The 19828-nt window shown below is 36.9% G+C and overlaps 1 protein-coding gene across 1 annotated transcript in view; it reads left to right on the plus strand.

Moving 5' to 3' along the window:
• The window catches only part of LOC145263591 (autophagy-related protein 9A-like), a 154262-nt gene that overhangs the window by 107922 nt on the left and 26512 nt on the right, over nucleotides 1-19828 (plus strand). Inside the window, 4 exon segments of the mRNA XM_080120435.1 lie at nucleotides 7764-7804; nucleotides 14653-14787; nucleotides 18408-18587; nucleotides 19717-19803. Of these exon segments, the coding sequence (XP_079976561.1) occupies nucleotides 7764-7804; nucleotides 14653-14787; nucleotides 18408-18587; nucleotides 19717-19803 (443 nt within the window).

The following is a 19828-nucleotide window of genomic DNA, read 5'->3' on the forward strand; positions in this document are numbered from 1 at the left end:
AAATTTGAATATTTTGTGTGTGAACTATAGCTCTCTAGAAAAACTTAAAAACTGCCTTGCTCCCTTTCCGCCCAAACTTATTTGGCTTATCTCGGTTTCCGCCAGCTTCTCCTATTTTTAATGGCTTCTGTTACTTTTCCTTGATAGCGATAAACTTATTTTTGCAAAAAACACAATAGCAGGTGTCCTACTCGATGAATTATCATAATTTTTGGATATATTACTTTTTTATATAAAAATGATCTATTATATAAATCTAATGATATAACGATAATCTATTATATAAATCTCCCCTGTCTGTTTAGATGTATCTTTGTTGTATGTCTGCCTAAAACTTTTGACAGAACTTGGATTTTTCACAAAATCAGTATTCTTTTAAAACTTGAACCTTCAGACGACAAATATCGAAAAATTGGCTATAAGCATTGATTTGATTCTTTCACCCTCAACTGGGTAAAAGGAGTGGCCATTTTTTTTTGTTTTTTTTGCTCACATTTTTGCAAGTCATTCAAGTCTCGCATGAACAATGTCACATAGACAACGTTATTTTGACTGTCCATGACGTCACAATCGCTGTGGGCGCATTGATCAGACCGTTTTTTTTTTGGGGGGGGGGGTCTTTTTTTTTTTTTTTACCTCCTTTTCCAGTGGCACATTACAGGTTATTTTTTTTTTTTTTTACATGGGGGTCACCACTTATCAAGACCCGGAGGCCACTCAGGGATAAGGGTTCTTGCGTGTACAGTAATCAATGAGATAGTATTTTAGTAATCATTAGTATTGGGGGTTTTGATAGAGTGTCTTACTTAAGGGGGCGGTTTGTCAGGAGTTTGTTTATGTTGGATTTGAAGACGTCCAAGTTGTAGTCAGGTGGGAAACAGGCAAGCGGCAGAGAGTTCCACAATCGTGCACTTCTGAGAAAGAAGCTCTGCTCATGGAATCTAAGTTTGGATTAAGACACAGATAAAGAGTGGGGAAAATTATTGACAGTAGTTTCAGCCAGACGGGTGTTTCTCGTGAAAGATTAGCAAGGCAGGATAGGCTGTTTTTAGCAGCTCCTGCCCAGATGTGGCAGCAGTACTTCATCCTTGGATGTACTTGGCTTTTATACAGATAGAGAATTGCATCAGTAGTGAGATATCTTCTGGAGCGGTAGAAGGATCCCACCATTTTCCCAGCATCCCTGGCAACAGATTTGATGTACGTGTTCCATTTCAGATCAGGAGTAAAGGTAAAACCCAGAAGCTTGTCAAAACATGGAGCCTCCCCAAGACGAGAGCCATCCATTTCAATTGATGCCAGCGTTGATGATGTAAAGATAGAAGCTTGGTTTTAGATGCATTAAAAGTGACCAGCCACCTCTTCCCCATTATACCACACGCTCAAGATCAGAGGAGAGAGAATTAGAGAGAACTTTGTCATTTATGGCCTTTGATGTGTTGCCATAGATGGTCGTGTCATCAGCATAGATGTCAACGAATGATTTAAGTATGTGTTTTGGGAGATCATTGATGTAGATCAGGAAGAGAGTTGGGCCCAGGGTGGACCCCTGGGGGACTCCAGCATTAATACTGTGGGCCTCTGATTTCTGCCCATCAACCACTACTCTTATGAACCTATCAGAGAGAAATGATTTAATGATTGAGAAAACATTTCCGGTAATACTGTAGCTGGAAATCTTGTGAAGTAGGCCTTTATGCCATACCCTATCGAAGGCCTTTGATATGTCAAGAGCAATTGCCCTGAAAAGGAAACCTTTGTCAAGAGATTCACTAATCCTATGTGATATAACCATTAGCACATCTGCTGTAGATCTTGCAGAGCGGAAACCATATTGCATGTCACTAAGAAGGTTGTTTCTGCTGAGGTGGTTGACTACTTCTTTATTTAATATGGATTCCAACAACTTACTCATGACACACAGGAGACTTATTGGTCTTTACTGAGAGGGAGATGACTTTTCACCTGAATTCTTAAATACAGGGCATACTGATGAGGTTTTCCAGGGTGTTGGAAAGCACTTCTCCTTAAGGCAATGCTTAAACAGTTTTATAAATATGGGGGCAAGTTCTGGTTGGAGCTTTTTCAGCACTATAACTGGAATGCCGTCAGGGCCAGTTGTTTAACTGGAATCAAGGTTCTTGATTAGCTTGGCGACCTCACGCACAGATATTTGTATGTTGCATAGCGTGTTGTCTGTTATAGGAGGAAATACAGGGAGTTGATGGCCATTGTCGCATAGGGTAGAATTAGCTGCAAAGTTCTTGGCAAATAGTCTGGCCTTGTCTGATGCTGACGAGATGACCTCAGGTCCATTGATGATAGTTCGGTTTGAGCCTGCTTACTACCTCTAGTCTTTTTTTTGTTTTTCTTCAACCAATACCCTTACACACACCTCCACTTTCTTTTCCGCCTTCGTGTCACAGGTTCGAGCCTGCCGGCCTACTACCACGTTTTTTTTTTTTGACTCAGCATACACCTACAAACACCCGGGCAACGCCGAGCACCCAAGCTAGTTTAATAGAAAATCCACCATTTTATAGTAAAAAACTGTTGATGTCGGAATTCAAAACTTAATGGTTTAAAGACCAAACAAGTGCAGAATCGTACTTGTTTGGTCTTTCAACCAATTTTTAAAATTTTATTCCAATCTCAACATTGCTTATTATGAACTATTATTTAACATGCACATGCTTGACCACCGCTTCACACTGTATCGGACATTTACAACTTTATACTTCACCAATAGCTGAAGACGGGCCAAGTATTACCATCACCATGACATCTATAAATATCAAAGCGAAAATGTGTGTGTGCACATTTTCTGTATGTCCGCAAAAGGCTTTTTTCGTCGGCTTTCTGGGTCGGCTTCTTAAAACTTTTTATAGCACGTCTAAATCATAATAACTATGACTTAAGAACTGGGGTCGCGGCTATCTTTAATTTGCCTGACTTTTACCAGCTATTTTCGATCGCCGCGTCTTCGAAAAGTGAATGATGGGGTGGGGGAAACAGTAACTGGCTTACAGCACAAAACTAAGTCAAACATCATGCCACTTAACTTCCTCGCACCTGTATATTTCATTTTGTAAACCTTAACTTAACCGTGGCCGAGATGGTTAGGTGCCTGGCTTTTTTTCCCTTTCATTTCCACCTTCGCGTCAAGGCTTCGGGGTTCAATCCTACCTTCCTACTAAAACTTTTTTTTTTCTTTTACACCTCCAAACACCCGGCCAACGTCTTTTTTTTTAGCCCCCCCCCCCCCAGCTAGTCTATATATATAGAAGCCAAAATGTGTGTTAGTGTGTGCGCATTTTGTGTATGTCCGGCAAAGGCTGGGGGTGGGGGCTTTGTGGGGGGGGGGTCACTGTTTCTTAGAACTTTTTATATATTCCCTAGATTGTAATATCTCTGATTCACGAAACAAAGTCATGTGAAACGAAGTCATGTGTATCTTTAATTTTGGCAACTTTTAAACACTATTTTCGCAATTTTTTTAAATCTCTGCATATTTGTTTGGCTTTTCCGTATAAAAAAGCGAAACTGAATCTGTAAAAAAAGGCAGCGCCCTGGCACTCGTGCTGGGGATGTCCAGAAAGCAATGTGCTTTGATCAATGTGGCCAAAACCCATCATATCAGACAATTGCTATTCATTTGGACACTCCCATTTTTATGGAGAACTGGTTTTCCCAAAGAACATCTTGGGAGAAACTGGCTTGCAACCAAAGTTAAGTTTCCCCATGGTGTGATGTCTGACCTGATTAAATTTACGCACCTGTCAATCGTTAAGTTAAAATGCTTTTCAGTTCCTTTGCTGTCGTGGCCAAGCGGTAAGGAATCAGGTTTTGTTTCCCTTTCTTTTCCACCTACGCATCAAGGCTTTGGGTTCGAGCCTATCTCCCTACCAAAACTTGTTTTTTTTCTTTTACACCGACAAACACCCGGGCAATGCGGGGCACCCATGCTAGTCTATATATATATATAAAAGGCAAAACGTTCAGCAAAGGCTTTTTTCGCCAAGGTTCTCGGGGGGAGTTACTGTGTTTTAGAACTTTTTGTATACTCCCTCGATTATAATATCTATGATTTGCGAAGGGACATTGTCTCTAGATTTATTTTGATCGGCTTTTATAAAATTCACGCTATTCCATCCTCTCGCGTGTTTGTTTGTGTTTTTCGTATAAAAGCGAAACTGAATCAAATAAAATCAGCTCGCTGGCCTATGTGGTCGGCACATCTTGAAGGCAATCAGCTTTGATCAATCATATAAGAAAATTGCTATTCATTTGGACACTCCTTTTTGTAGGGAGTTGGTTTTCCCCAACATCGTGGGGAAACAAATAAATGAAACGGCAGAAAGCTGAACTGGCCTTCAGCCAAGGTTTGTTTCTGCACCTGCTAGCAAGTCAACTTTCTGATTGACATCGCTAAATTTGAACGTTTTTCACTTCCTATGGCTTCGTAGCATAGCGGTAAGATGTCATGTTTTGTTTCACTTTCCTTTCCGCCTTCGGGTTCGTCATGGGTTTGAGCCTCCCTCCCTACTAACACTTTTTTTTTTTTTACACCTCCAAACACCCGGGCAACACCGGGTACCCCCGCTAGTGTAAAAGGAAAAGTGAAAAAAACCCTGGACTTTCCTGATGAAGTTTCCGTTATGAATTGAAATATATATATATATATATATATATATATATAGCAAAAGTACCCGTCGTTGACTGGGTTCAAAAACAGCCTACAGAAAATGGACTCTGATTTATTAAAGTACTAGCGAGGGGTACCCGTCGTTGCCCGGATGTTTGGAGGTGTGTGGGAGGGGTTAAAAAAAAAAGTAAGTATGAGGATCGAACCTGAACCGTTGAGGCAAAGTTGTAAATTAAAGTGTGAAAAAAAAAACGTGCGACATTAACCATTGCCCCACCGCGAGATGCTAACGGAAACACGTTTGAATTTATTTAATTACTTGGATTTGGCAGGTGCCCGTTTTAATGAGTTAATGAGGTCAAGTTTGACTGTGGGATAGTATTCATTTACTGCTGAACGCTTTTTTTTCCCCCCAAGATGTTATAGGAAAAAGACTAACCCACATGTGGCGAGCGACAAATGTTGAATATTTATCTTCCCGAAATCGAGCAAATTAAATAGACAGGCGAGCTTTGTTGTTAACTGTGAGATATTACGATTTATATGTGATATAAAAAGTTTTAAAAAGTTGTGAAGCGACTGACCGCTTCTCTGAAAAAAGCCTTTTGTAGACATACAGAAAAAGCGAACACACATACAAACATACATACATTTTCGCTTTTATATTTATAGATATATATATATAGTAAGTTATAAAATATATATGCCGATTAAGCTACACTTAATATTCCGCGTTTCATCCAGTCATGGACTCTTTAGGCTTATGCGCAAATTCTCGCCATATATATTTTAAAACTTACTAACTAGCTCTACCTACGTATTGAGCACTTTTGAAGTAAATACTTAAAGTTTACGCATAAATCTATACTTTCGTATATTAATTTTATGTGAGTAAATTAAGTAGTTATATATATATATATATATATATAAATATATATAAAAATATATATATATATATTATACAGTGTAATAGACAGGGTCTAAATGAGCAAAGCCTCAGTAAAATAGATTTAAAGGTGCTGTGCTCGGAGTATTGCAGTTATGTTAAGCTCAATAGGTGTAATTATCTAGAGCTATATATAGAAAGTGTGTGAAAGTATCAATCAAATTTTCATAGGAGGAAACATAACAAAATCATGTGTTCCGAAACGATCGTACATATAAACATGATTTGGTGATGTTTTCTCCTATGAAAGTTTGATTGATAATTTTGCACACTTTCCTTACTACACCACCTACACACACCTGGGCAACGCTGGGCATTCCCGCTAGTCTATATATATATAAAAGCGAAAATGTTTGTGTGTGTGTTTGTATGTCTCGCAAAAACTTTCAACAGAGGCGAGGGTTTTCACAAGATTGGTATCATTTTGAAGCCCGACATCTTGAATGAAAAATATCGAAAAATTGTCCAAAAACATTAATTCCTTCACCCTAAACTGGGCCCTTTTCTACAAGGAGGGTTCCGAAAAAATCGTTCCTTCATTTTCTCTCCTCCTTCTATTACGACAATGACGTCATGTTTGACCTAGAAAACGTTGACGTTAGTTTAAACCACCTGCAAGTGTTTTTAAAGGTTTAATTTTATCCGTTATTAAGTGTATGTCTCTTTTTTTTTTAATTACATTTTCACCCCAAACAAGGCATATTGCAACTTTATTGTAGGGGGCTACTATCAGGGACATGGGCATCAGGGGTACTGTGTAGGGAGTTGGACAGCAAGATGTCAGTTCATGTTGCACTTGAACTTCTACATGTCAGTACAGTTGGGGAAGCAGGGACCCAGCAGGGAATTCCAAAGTTTAGCTGTCTTGAGGAAGAAACTACTGGAATAGAAGGCTCTCTTACATCTAGGGATCTCTACTGTGAAGGAGTGGGATTTAGCTGCTTGTCGAGTTTGTCAGGGGTATTTACGTCGAGGGGACACAAGTGCTTGCAGTTCGTCAGCATTCACCGCTAAAGTACTCGTAGAACAGGCAGAGGGATACAACATTTCGTCGATGGGACAGGGGCTGAAGTTTAGATGACAGTTCAGGACCTATCAGATTGGCGACTCTCTTTTGAACCTTGTCTAGGAGCGAGAGACTAGTGGTAGATGCACCAGCCCAAATATGACAACAGTACTCCATATATGGGTGAATGGTGCCCTTATAGAGGTATAGGATACTTTCGGGCGTTAGTATCTTTCTAGCATGGTAGAGAGAACCTACCTTCTTCACAGCGGTCCTGGTGATACTCTCAATGGAATCTTTGGCGTAGGGGTAACGTGTCGGGCATTTTTTTTCCGCCTTAGCCTTGATGCTTCGTGTTCGAGCCTGTCTTTCTACCTAAAGTTTTTTTCCGCTTTTACACTTTTTTTTTTTTACATTTGTTCGCTGTTTTGCTTTGTTTTGTTTTTTCCAATGTTTCTAAACATCATGTTTTTTTTATAATATTAAAACAGAGTCACCCTCTCCTACATACACACCCCCAAACACCCGGGAAATGCCGGGTACCCCCCCCCCGCTAGTCTATATATATAAAAGGCAAAATGTGTGTTAGTGTGTGTGTGTGTGCATTTTTTCGGTATGTCGGCAAAGGCTTTTTTCCGGCTGCTTCTCAGCTTGCTCGCTCATTCTTATAACTTTTCATATGCTTCCGAGATGATAATATCTAAGATTTACGAAACGACGTCGTAAATATCTTTTATATTTCAGTGACTTTTATCTTACAAAATTCGTGCTGTGAATTTGTTTTCTCTGCTACTGCTATGGCGTGATATTTTATACACTTATTTTCGACTCTTGTAAAGTCCCTGCCTTCGTGGCGTCATGCTAGGTCAGCAGACTATTAACCTCAAGGCTTTGGGTTCGAACCTACCTCCCTCCCAAAACCTTTTTCGCTGTCTTTTTTTTTTTCGTTTGTTTTAATTTTTAAACAGAGTTTTGTTTTGATCTACCCCCCCTCCTCAACACACACACCTACAAACGTCCCCGCTAGTCGTATATAAAAGTAACGCGAGAAAACGATATTGTTTTTTTTTTGTTGATATTATTTCTCTAATTTTCTAATAACGATGATCCTTGTAATTTTGCTTTTTTTGTATTCTTCTTATATAAATATATTCTTATCTTTGCAGGTTTTCTCACTGCTACTTTTCATAAAATGATTCCGCCAGAGGTACGTTTCCATTTTTTCTTTCTTTTATTGCTTGACTTGTTTATCAAAAATTCTGTTCATAAGAACTGTTGATGGTTCAGTAATTAAAAAAAAACTGTAAATATTATAAGTAAGCTTGTTTCCTTCAATAATTCCAAGAAGCCTTCTCTACCACCAATAACAATGGCCAAAAACACATTACCTGAAAGTACTTCTTTTAAACGCCTCAACCTAATGTTGGAACAGATACATTGAGAGCATTGCCAAGGCTGCTCCGAAGAAGGTGGGCTTTCTTTACCGTGCTAGAAAGCTACTTTCGTATCCTGTACCTCTATAAGGCCACCATTCGCCCATGTATGGAGTACTGTTGTCACATTTGGGTTGGTGCATCTGCTACTTGTCTCTCACTTTTGGACAGGGTTCAAAAGAGAGTAACGAACCTGATAGGTCCTGAACTATCATCTAAGCTTCAGCCTCTGTCCCATCGACGAAATGTTGCATCCCTCTGCCTGTTCTACAAGTATTTTAATGGTGAATGCTTTGACAAACTACAAGCACTTGTACCTCCTCGATGTAAATACTGCCGACAAACCCGACAAGGAGCTAAATCCCACCTCTTCACAGTAGAGATCCCCAGGTGTAAGAAATCCTTCTACTCCAATAGTTTCTTCCCCAGAACTGCTAAACTTTGGAACTCCCTTCCAGGATTCTGTTTTCCCAACTGTACTGAAATGCAGAAGTTCAAATGTAATGTGAACAGACATCTTGCTACTCATATCCCTTCATAATATCCCTGCAACTTATGCCCCCGATAGTAGGCCCCTACTTCAAAGTGGCACTGTGCCTTGTTTGGGGTGAAAATTGAATTAAAAAAATGTTTCACTTCGAAATTTGAAGTTCAAGTGTAATGTGAACAGACATCTTGCTACTCATCTCCCTTCATAATACCCCTGCAATTTATGCCTCCGATAGTAGCCCCCTACTTCAAAGTAGTACTATGCCTTGTTTGAGGTGAAAATTGAAAAAAAAAAAATAGCAAACAATAAAAATCAAATCAAATTAAATCAAACTAGAAGTCAATTCCAACTCAAACTAATTAGCGGCTTAAGGATAACGGTTCAAGGGATCATCACAAATAAGAGGATCGAAAACGATGAAAATGGCAGAATTTGATTATCCAAAGAAAAGCTCAGCAAATATTTAACATTGATATGATACATATAAAAAGTATATATACACAAACATGAAAACAAATCAGAAATGGGCCGCACGAAGGTGGCTTTTAAGCCCTGCTAAACTCTGGCTTTCTTTTGCACACATTGTGCAGATATGAGCACCACTAGCAGCATGTTCTTGATGGTCACTTCTATGAATATTCAAATGCCGCTTGAAACTGCCTGCTGTTTTGCACGTCTGCCTGCAGTTGACAAAGGTTAGATCTGGCAATACAAGACTGTTTTGTGGCTCATTGCGCTGATGAGCTATATATTAACGTATATATACGCTATATATTAACGTATATATACGCTTGAAAAATAACAACAATAACAAAATATATATATATATATATATATATATATATATATATATATATAAAATTTGTCTTTACATAAGCAGTAGTATGTTGCTACACAGTCATGAGCATGTAAATACTAGTAGACCGAAACATACTCATGACTGTGTAGCAACAAATTACTGCTTATGTAAAGACAAATTTAAAATGTAACTTGCTCTAATGAGCACTCTTGTATAAACCTTGTTATATTTCACTGGTTACCCTACCTTTGAAAAATAGCAACCTCAAATTATATATATATATATATATATACACACACATGGTGATATATAGTAATAATTAGTAATAAATAGTAATATTAACAACTAGAAATAAAAACGGGTTTAAGGCTCCTAAAATTCATACTAGAATTGTCCGCAAGTGGTTAGAGTACTTGAAAAAATCAATTGTAAAAAGTAATATTCTCCTGAAGGTTGAAAGTTCAATCCTCAGTGTGGGCGACCGAAAAATACATTTGCGAATTACTTAGGATCTCTATCCAGTCATGGTTGACGGAACGAGCACACTACCCCGTGAAGTAAATAAAGGGTTCTGCTCGAAATTCCGTTCAAATTCCTGAGTTCGACAAGATACACCTGAAGAAGGTTGGAGGTTATATCGACCGAAAAGTTGTGAAAATCACACCTAAAGATGAGTACAGTAATCTGATGAATCCAAATAACACAAAAAAAATAGAAATCAATTATAACTCAAACTGATTAGCTACCCAGTCACTGGATTTAAAAATATTATTTTCGTATTCGTGAAATGATAATAAAGTGAATGAAAATATAACTGCAGTGTTTTATAGTATTATATATCAAGGCTAATATCGAAGAGGGAGAGACTAGTGGTAGATGCACCAGCCCAGATGTGGCAACAATATTCCATGCATGGGTGAATGGTGGCCTTGTAAAAGTGCAGGATACTCTCAGGTAGTCTTCTAGCTCGATAGAGGGAACCCACCTTCTTTGCACCAGCCTTTGCAATGTCCTCTATGTATTTGTTCCAGTTCATATTGCCCGCAAATGTTAGGCCAAGGTAGAGTGCTATTTGTCATGGATATAGGAGGTTTGAGAGGTGTCTTGTAATTGTTAAAGGAGAGCAGCTTAGTTTTACTAACATTAAATGTTACCATTCATTTGTGGCCCCATCCCACTATAGTCTGGAGGTCATTTTCTAACAATTCTGCCATTGTCTTAGATTTATGTACATTTATTCTTCCCTCATGCATATTATAGAGCATTGTATCATCAGCAAATATACCGATCTTGGACACAATATTATCTTAATAGAGAGGTCGCTTATGAATATCAGGAATAATAATGATCCAAGGATCGACCCCTGAGGCACTCCCGCATTAATGTTATGCTGCTTGGATGTACATCCGTCAATGACAATCTGTATGCTTCTATTGTCTAAGAAGGATCTAATTATATTTAGTATACATCCGGTTATACCGTACAATTTAATTTTCATTAGCAGCCCTTTATGCCAGACTTTCTCAAAGGCCTTAGATATATAAAGGGCTACAGCCCTGGTTTCGCTCGCCTTATCCAGTACATGGTAAATATGTTCAGAGATGACTGTTAAAATATCTGCAGTAGAATGACATTGCCTGATTCCATACTGTTTGTCAGAGAGAAGATTTGCTTTTGCGAGGTGATGAACTAGTGCTTGATTAATTAAGGTCTCAAAGATTTTAGCGAAGAGGGAGGAGACTAATGAGGTGATAATGCAGAGGGTCTGTTCTTTCACCAGAAATCTTGTACACTGGTACCATAGTGGCCATCTTCCAGCTATTAGGGAAGCAAGAATCAGCAAGGCATTTATTGTAGAGCTTGGAAAGTATGGGGGCTAGCTCAGCTGAACATTTCTTAATTAATATAGCAGGAGTGAGATCAGGCCCACACGCCTTTAAGGTGTCTAAGTTTTTTATCATGTCACAGAAGGGGTGATTTTTACATCATCTAATGTGGCTTCACTCCGCATAGGAAATTTGGGAAGAAGTTGTTTGTTGAGTTGGAGGCGAATCACCGGGCAAGCAGTTCTGCCTTCTCCATTGCCGTGCATGCAACCTTCTTGTTGTTGCGCAGTGGGGGAATTACTGATTGCCCTTTATTCACTACACTATTATAGATTTTCCAGAAATCACGAGTTCCTATCTTTTGCGATTCAATGCGTTCCCTGATTATTTCAGCATGCTTTCTTTTGGCTATTACTATTTCACTCTTACAATGATTGGGTGCCGTCAGCTAAAAGCAAAACTGTAGCATTCAAAGCTGGTGACGTTACCATTGTACCAACGTGACACGCATGTGAACTGATTAAAAATTAAAAATAAACGAAGATTAATATACAAAATGTATTATGATTTTTTTCAATTTTGACCTATTTTGGACTCCTTAAAAATTATTTTATCGGGCTAAAGCCCTATAAAAGAATGGTCTGTAAAAATGTTAAAGAACAGCTGCCTGTTCTTGTAAATGAGTAAATAAGAGATAGGATAGTCGAGGATTCGAACTTGCGAAGCTAGATTTGGAATTGAGAATTCCGATCATAAGTTGAAATAAATACAGAATACAAAATGTTATTAAAATATAGAATGTCATTGAAAATGGAATGTAGAATTATCATTGTTTAGTTCACATAAAATAGTTAGATATATGTTTATTGAGAAAGGAATGTAAAACGAGCAATGGAAAATGTTATTTGTAAAGTGGGTTAATAAAAAATTAGGTTAGCGGGTCGGCTTTTTACAAAAGATGTGAAGAGCGATGCATGCTTGAAAACGTGAGGCGTGTCAGATCACGAGTCTGATATGCACGTGTTGGTCATGCAATGACGTCAGGAGTTTTGAATTTAGTTAGATAAGTCGGGCAGAGTCGGTCGGAAGTCAGTCGGGGAGAAGAGAGAAGAGGAGTCAGAGACAGAACTGACATTGAACCAAAGGTTAGAAGAAGAATCATGTAAAGACTTGAATTCCTTGATGCAAAGCCATTGACCGGTCGTATGGAATAAATGACATCACCATCTTTTTGTATCTGCGTCTTCGTGTTATGTTTTCAACAGAAAAGTATTGTCAATTTATATTATAAGAACTTTGTGAAAATCATCATCTCAAAAATAGGTAAAGAAATATGTGTCAATGTTTATAACATATCTCTCGGTCTATCTATTGTTTATAGAAACACTCCCATTCACAGAATTGTCAAACGCACTATCGGTCTATCTATCTATTGTTTATAGAAACACTCCCATTCACAGAATTGTCAAACGCACTATCGGTCTATCTATCTATTGTTTATAGAAACACTCCCATTCACAGAATTGTCAAACGCACTATCGGTCTATCTATCTATTGTTTATAGAAACACTCCCATTCACAGAACTGTCAAACGCTCTATTGGTCTATCTATCTATTGTTTATAGAAACACTCCCATTCACAGAATTGTCAAACGCTCTATCGGTCTATCTATCTGTTGTTTATAGAAACACTCCCATTCACAGAACTGTCAAACGCACTATCGGTCTATCTATCTATTGTTTATAGAAACACTCCCATTCACAGAATTGTCAAACGCACTATCGGTCTATCTATCTATTGTTTATAGAAACACTCCCATTCACAGAACTGTCAAACGCTCTATTGGTCTATCTATCTATTGTTTATAGAAACACTCCCATTCACAGAACTGTCAAATGTATAAATGTCAAATGCACTATCGGTCTATCTATCAATATATCATAAATCTCCTCTCATTGAATTACATGTTCTCGGCTCTCCTGTATTAACATGTGAGACAGGCTTGAAGGTGCAGTAAACTGCAAGCTAAATGCACCCAACGGGATAGACACTGAGAGAGGTAAGAGGTGATCGAGAAAAGAGGTAGTGGTGGGGCGAACGACAGGCATAGAAAAAAAACAGTTGTAAACAAAAGAGAAAAAATAAAAAGGAAAAAAAGGTAGATAGGGCCAGACTGGTATGAGGAGGGATACTTCTTTTGGCCAAGAAAGCTGTAAACACTAATTGACCATGACAGCCCGATACGTGAATGGAAGGAAAGGTACCAATGAAATTCCAATTTACAAAGCGACCATTGTTGGCTGCTCCCTGGTGGGTAAGTGGCCTCTATTGAAAAGACACGTGACCTTTGTAGAATTGGATTTGGTTCATTTTTATGATCCCTCAAAGTTAATTGAACGAGACCATTCTGGTTTTAATGGCCCGTCAAATTCCATTAGGCACACACCGGCTGAGATATTCTACTCGATTGCCAACAGAAGAAGAAGAAACAGCCCCTTTTTTGGGCATAGGCCGCCTTGTGAAGATTTGAGTGACAGCGGTTCCAGCATCCTGATTGGCTAAAGGGCTGAATGAGAGAAAAAGAAGATATAGCCCCCGCCCCCACAATATAAGCAGCGAGTTTTGAGCGCAAGACACACAGAGACTGACAGACACAGAGAGACATCTGCTCCCCTGGGCTCGAACGAGCGAAAAAGTCGACCGCCTCATCGATTGACCCTGTCGACGTAGCCATTTAGTTTTTATCGAAAAACGAAAGAACCTTGCAGTTAACAAACGGCCAGTCCCTAACTTATTAGCGAAGTACGAAACGACAATTGTAACCTTTTATGAATAACAAGGGATTTTGAATAAAAAAAAAAACAAAAAACAAATATCGACTTGTCTTTTTTTTAATTTGTTTGGCATGATTGCAGAAACGCTCAGCGAGTCTCTTTCAGATACTGGCCGCTGACATTCTCATCAAAAAGACCCGAAGACCAACGATCGGGGAGTGTTCCACCACTAGAGATATGTGTGAGATATGATTTATATGTGATATAAAAAGTTTTAAAAAGTTGTGAAGCGAGCGACCGCTTCTCTGAAAAAAGCCTTTTGTAGACATGCAGAAAAAGCAAACACACATACACACACACATACATACATACATACATACATACATACATACATACACACATACATACATTTTCGCTTTTATATTTATAGAAGACGAAGATTAAAAAGTGTCAAAACTTTAATGTAAGTCAAAGGAGATAAGTCAGTTTGTCAATTTGAATTCACCGCACAACTTTTCCACAATGAAACATACAATAAAGCTTGATAATTTGATAAATTTTATTTTAACTCGTAATTAATTTTCTATTGGACCATTTTTCGTAATTTTTGGAATTTATACTCATTTCCTCGTGACACGTAAGTACGGAACCATGGTTTTTTTTTTCTTTGAAATGTGTTGGTTTATAAAATCAGTAATGTAAACAAGCACCTCTGCTTTTCCTTTGTTCCAGCATGAAATTTACAGTCCTGAAATTTTAATGCGGGCAATTCTGAAGCATATACATTACATGCCTGAAAATTGGAACTTGAACGCCCACACGCACTGGGTCAAAGATGACTTTGGTTATCTTTTTCAGTATAAATTCGTAAGTATGATTTAATATGTATAGAACATAGTCCCAAAGTTATGCCACCGATTTTCCAAATATTTTCCTCTTGTCTTGTTGGTGACGCCTCGAAATCAGCAACTGCAATCCCATGCAGATGTGATGTGGATCCACTGACAAGTCGCTGACCCCAAACGATGTGAGTGCGCCATGGCTTTGTCCTCTTTCTATTATTGTTCTGGCCATGTCATCGTCTTGCTCACCCTGGCGACTGTCGATGGGGAGTGCACAGGTGCACAAGTATAAAAATAAAAGAAAACAAAATCCAGGAACAAAAAGAATACACAGACTCTGAGACTTTATATTTACGGTTGGACTATGAATGTGCATGTCTCTCATCAACCCCTGGTCCTGGATATGACCTAAAACTATATTCTATGGTGAGGGAGGCTCCTGCTTGCGGGCTTTGGGGAGTGTGGAGCCACCCTTTAATTGCCATTGCTCCCAGCTCCACTCTGACCCGGAGTGGTAGTACCTGTTAGGGTACCAACTATGGGTTAAATAGAAACTGACTTTAAAAAAAATATATACATTCTATTAAAAAAAATTTTCTTCAAAATAACTGGATTCGGCATTAAATAACCTGAAAAGGGTTGATATACCATAAAACAAAAACAACCAACCCATCAACCTCCTACACGTTAGCCCACATGTATGTTATGTCAAGCTCGTGTCAGTCACTTGTTGTAAGTTTATCTTCCCATCCCTCTTGGGAACCTTTGAGCAACCAACTGCTCTTGGCTGTATCCAAAATTCAACTACCAACCTTGGAGTTCAGACCTCAACTAACTGTCTGACTACCCCCACGCCCCCAAATTGTATTTTTCGGTTGTTCACTCTGAGTATTGAACCTTCAACGTTCAGGAGAATATTACTTTTACAATTGATTTTTCCAAGTTCTCTAACTACTGCGTTACGGATCCTTGCAGACAAAAATACAATTGCGAATTACTTAGGACCTATATCTAGTCGTGGCTGACGAAACGAGAGCATGCTACTCCTGTAAAATCAAGAATGGGTTCTGTTCGAAATTCCCTCCAAATTCCCAAGTTCGACAGAAACATTCCTGAGTTGAACAAGATATAAATGAAGAAGGTCATGTTGTATTGAGAAATGGGCTGATATTGTTTTCTAAATGGCACCAGATAAACGTATAAATTTTATGTATTATTGTTTAGCCAGAGGATATAATATCGACGTATCAACTGAGTTATCACACGGGTATATATTACAATTCATATTTACATAAAAGTATCATTTTTTTATAAGAAGAATATATGCTTCATACCTTTTCTTTCTCCAAGAGTTCTTTTATCTTCACTGCTGGGCTTTGTGATGAAACATGAAATGACCAACACCATAACCAATTGAGACCTCTGTTCTTCCTTCTTTTGTGAAACCACAGAACAACACTTTATATTTTTTAAATATAAATTTATTTCAGCTATCTCAAATGGTCTTTACAAAGGGTCTGCATTTCGTGTCTACATGCTTTTTACTGACAGCCTCGCTTTCTGGTTTGAAGCACGTCTGTTCACGTTTGTGACCAAACTCCAACTCTTCGACTCTTGACCTCAGTTCCGTTACATCATCATTAAATAAACCACAGGTCTCTCGACGTGCAACCTTTCCACATATGCCTGCCAAGGTCATTTTGTTTATATTTAACCTAGCTAATTTATGTAAACATTCTCAGCTAAAACCCATTGCTACACATTATTCTATAAACAATAAATAACTATTTTAAGAATATCATTGTATAGATAGAAAATAGATAGATCGATAATAACTAATTAACTTTTAACAATGTTAATTCTAATATATATACCTCAATAGTATATACTTTCTTATAATCTTAAATATATAATATACAATATATATATATATATATATATAGGTGTGTGTGTACGCACGTTTGTAAGCAGATATCTCTACTATCATATAAAAGGAACTTTGTCTCTATGTGTATGTATGTGTGTGCGCATGTTCATTTTATGAAATTTCACACGAAGGTACTTTATGGGTCAGACAGTGTTCTTAGATAGGTTTTGCATCGGAATGTCTTCGATAAGTATCGATAATCGAAAAAAGTCGATGAAAGAAGGAATAGGCGATTTTGATCAAAGTTAACACCTTACACAGCCTAACATCATAAGTGCATTTGAGAAGTTTTGTTACTACAAGCTGAAAACCCGACATATAAAATCAACCGTAGGTTCTTTGATATGACAGGGGCACGTTCAAAAATCAATGTTTCTGCTCAAAGCACAATTACACCATGATACTTGACTTTTTCATTTGAAACTTAAGGTCAAACTATCATCAACAATGAATAACTAACTAACATAGCTAATTTATGTAAACATCCTCAGCTAAAACCCATTGTACACTTTATTCTATAATCAATAAATAACTATTTTAAGAATATCATTGAATAGATAGATAGATCGATAATAACTAATTAACTTTTAATAATGTTATTTTCTAACAGTCGGAGGTTACATTGACCGAAACATTGTGAAAATAAAACTCAAGATGAGAACAGTAGTTCAATTGTTATGAAAGTATAAAAATAAAATTATTCAAATCAAAATAACAAAATTTCAAACATCATAAAAAGAAAACATATCCAAGACAATATTCCCAAAATCTGTTAAAAAATTTTAAAGTATTATCAATAATAAAAAAAAAATGCGAAAAGTATTTTCAATAATTCTTAAAAAAAAAAATAAAACTAAGTTCAATAATTCTTAATAAAAATAAGACTAAAAAAACTTTTCAATAAATAAAAAAGAATGATCGGAAAAACGTTAATAAAAAAAAAAAGTATATGCATAGGGGAGATATAGGTGTGAAAAAGTGAAGGAACTGATTTACCTTGTCACCACTTCCGGTAGCAGACATGCTGGAAGTTAGGAAGTACGTTAGCTGACTATAATCCAATTTTCTTTTTTTTTCAACAATTAAAAACTAAAATGACTTAACAGAAATTGTGTAGTATAGTTAACAACAAAAGAAAAAGGGGGTTAAAAAAATAAACAAAAACAGACAATAGATAACTGTTACCAAGAGCAAGAAAATTTATTTTTCTATTTACCCATGTAGTTCTTATGTGCGTTTACTGATTAAAAATGAATTAATTATGCATTTGTTAGCGTCACTTTTACTTAGCCAGGCCAGCATGCTTTTCAAGATGGTCGACAATTTTTTCAGGACTTGGTCGCAAATTTTAGTCTGAAAATAGTAAAAAAAAGTTTTTTTAAACGAATTAGTGGAACAGCTGTTTTGCGTTACTATTTAGATTAATAATGCAACAGAATTATATATATATACAGACAAAATATATATATATATATATATATATATATATATATATATGAGAGAGAGAGAGAGAGAGAGAGAGAGCAAAATTATATATATATGTAGCAAAATTATTTATACAGGGTGAGTCACGGGAAACGAACGTTTTTAAGGGAAAAAAAAAACTGAATAATTAACTAAAACAAAATTTAACGTAAAATATAAAAAAATAACAAACTAATTATGTAATTTTGCTTATGAAATGTCTATTTTATCCTCTTTTTTGTTTGTTTGTTTAGATGTATTTATTAGAAGAATTATTTAGTCCGATTATAACGCCGATCATCCTTTTCTTCTGGATTCGACCAAAATCTTTAGAAATCGTTGATTTCATGCGCAACTTTACTGTCGATGTTGTTGGAGTGGGAGACGTCTGTTCATTTGCCCAAATGGATGTCCGGAAACATGGAAACATTCAAGTGAGTATTTAAATATATTTTTATATATTTTTCTTCACAATGCCTATTTTCACCGAGACAAATGGGTCTACTTGTTGGAATTATCTTTCTCTTCAAGTGTTGTCCTGTAATAAACAGATGTGTAAGGCTAAAAACATTTTATGTGTTGATTGATTTGTATTTTTTTGTCAACTGTTGATATGACTTTCCATATGAATTTTATTTGAAACAAGCAAGGTATGTTTTTTATTTAATTCATAATTAACTAACAGAAACATGCAAGTGAGTATTTAAAAATATTGTTATATATTTTCCTTCACAATGCATATTTTCACCAAGACAAAAGGGTTTACTTGTTGGAATTATCAATGTGAGATAGATTTTAACTGCAATCATGTTTTTAATGCTGTGAAAATGTACGAGTTGTCTCCCCTTTTGACAGCTCCAGATTTCTGCTTATTTTTCATTGATGTAAGGGTTTAGGTATCTTGGAGTTGCTTTCCTTGTCTAGGTTTATGCTAGCATGTTATTTAAGGTTTTAAGTAACTTGGAGTTATCTCTCTTTGATCGTTTATATATAAACGCGTATTCTACGTGTGATCTTTCTCTTCAAGTGTCACCATGTAAATAAACAGATGTGTAAGGCTAAAAACATTTTACGTGTTAATTAATTTGTATTTTTTTGTCAACTGTTGATATGACTTCCCATATGAATTTTATTTGAAACAAGCAAGCTATGTTTTTTTATTTAATTCATAATTAACTAACAAAAGTTATTAATTAACCAAAACTCTTGTCATTAGAACCAGATTTATAGAGGACATCCTAAGTGGGGAGTTTTGCAGCAAGTTTTTTTTTATTCACATTACATTTCTGCATGTTGGTAAAGTCAGGGAAATTGGGAGCAAGATTGGGAAAAGGGTTCTAAAATCAAACAGTCAGAGGAAGGAAGATGTTAGAGCAGAAAGTTTTCTGGCATCTGGGTACCTCTATAATGAAGGGTGGGATTTTGCTGATATTTTTTCTCAACTAAAAATCATGGAAACAAAGTATCATCCGCAGTCTGTAAATCTTGTTATGTGCACTTGATGGGAAGCACTGATGAAACTTTTAATTTTCCTCTTTTTTTTTTCTTTTCTTTTTCAACCAGTTTTTCCTTCCACAGAAAAAGCCACTTCCCAACCAATACCAACAGGCGGAAGGTTCAAAGACAGAACTTTCGCTTATTCATTTCAGGGTACGTATAATGCAGAATCCTTTTT

Source organism: Euprymna scolopes, chromosome 39 (genome assembly GCF_053919585.1).
Source record: "Euprymna scolopes isolate OS-2025 chromosome 39, ASM5391958v1, whole genome shotgun sequence".
NCBI classification, from domain to species: domain Eukaryota; kingdom Metazoa; phylum Mollusca; class Cephalopoda; order Sepiida; family Sepiolidae; genus Euprymna; species Euprymna scolopes.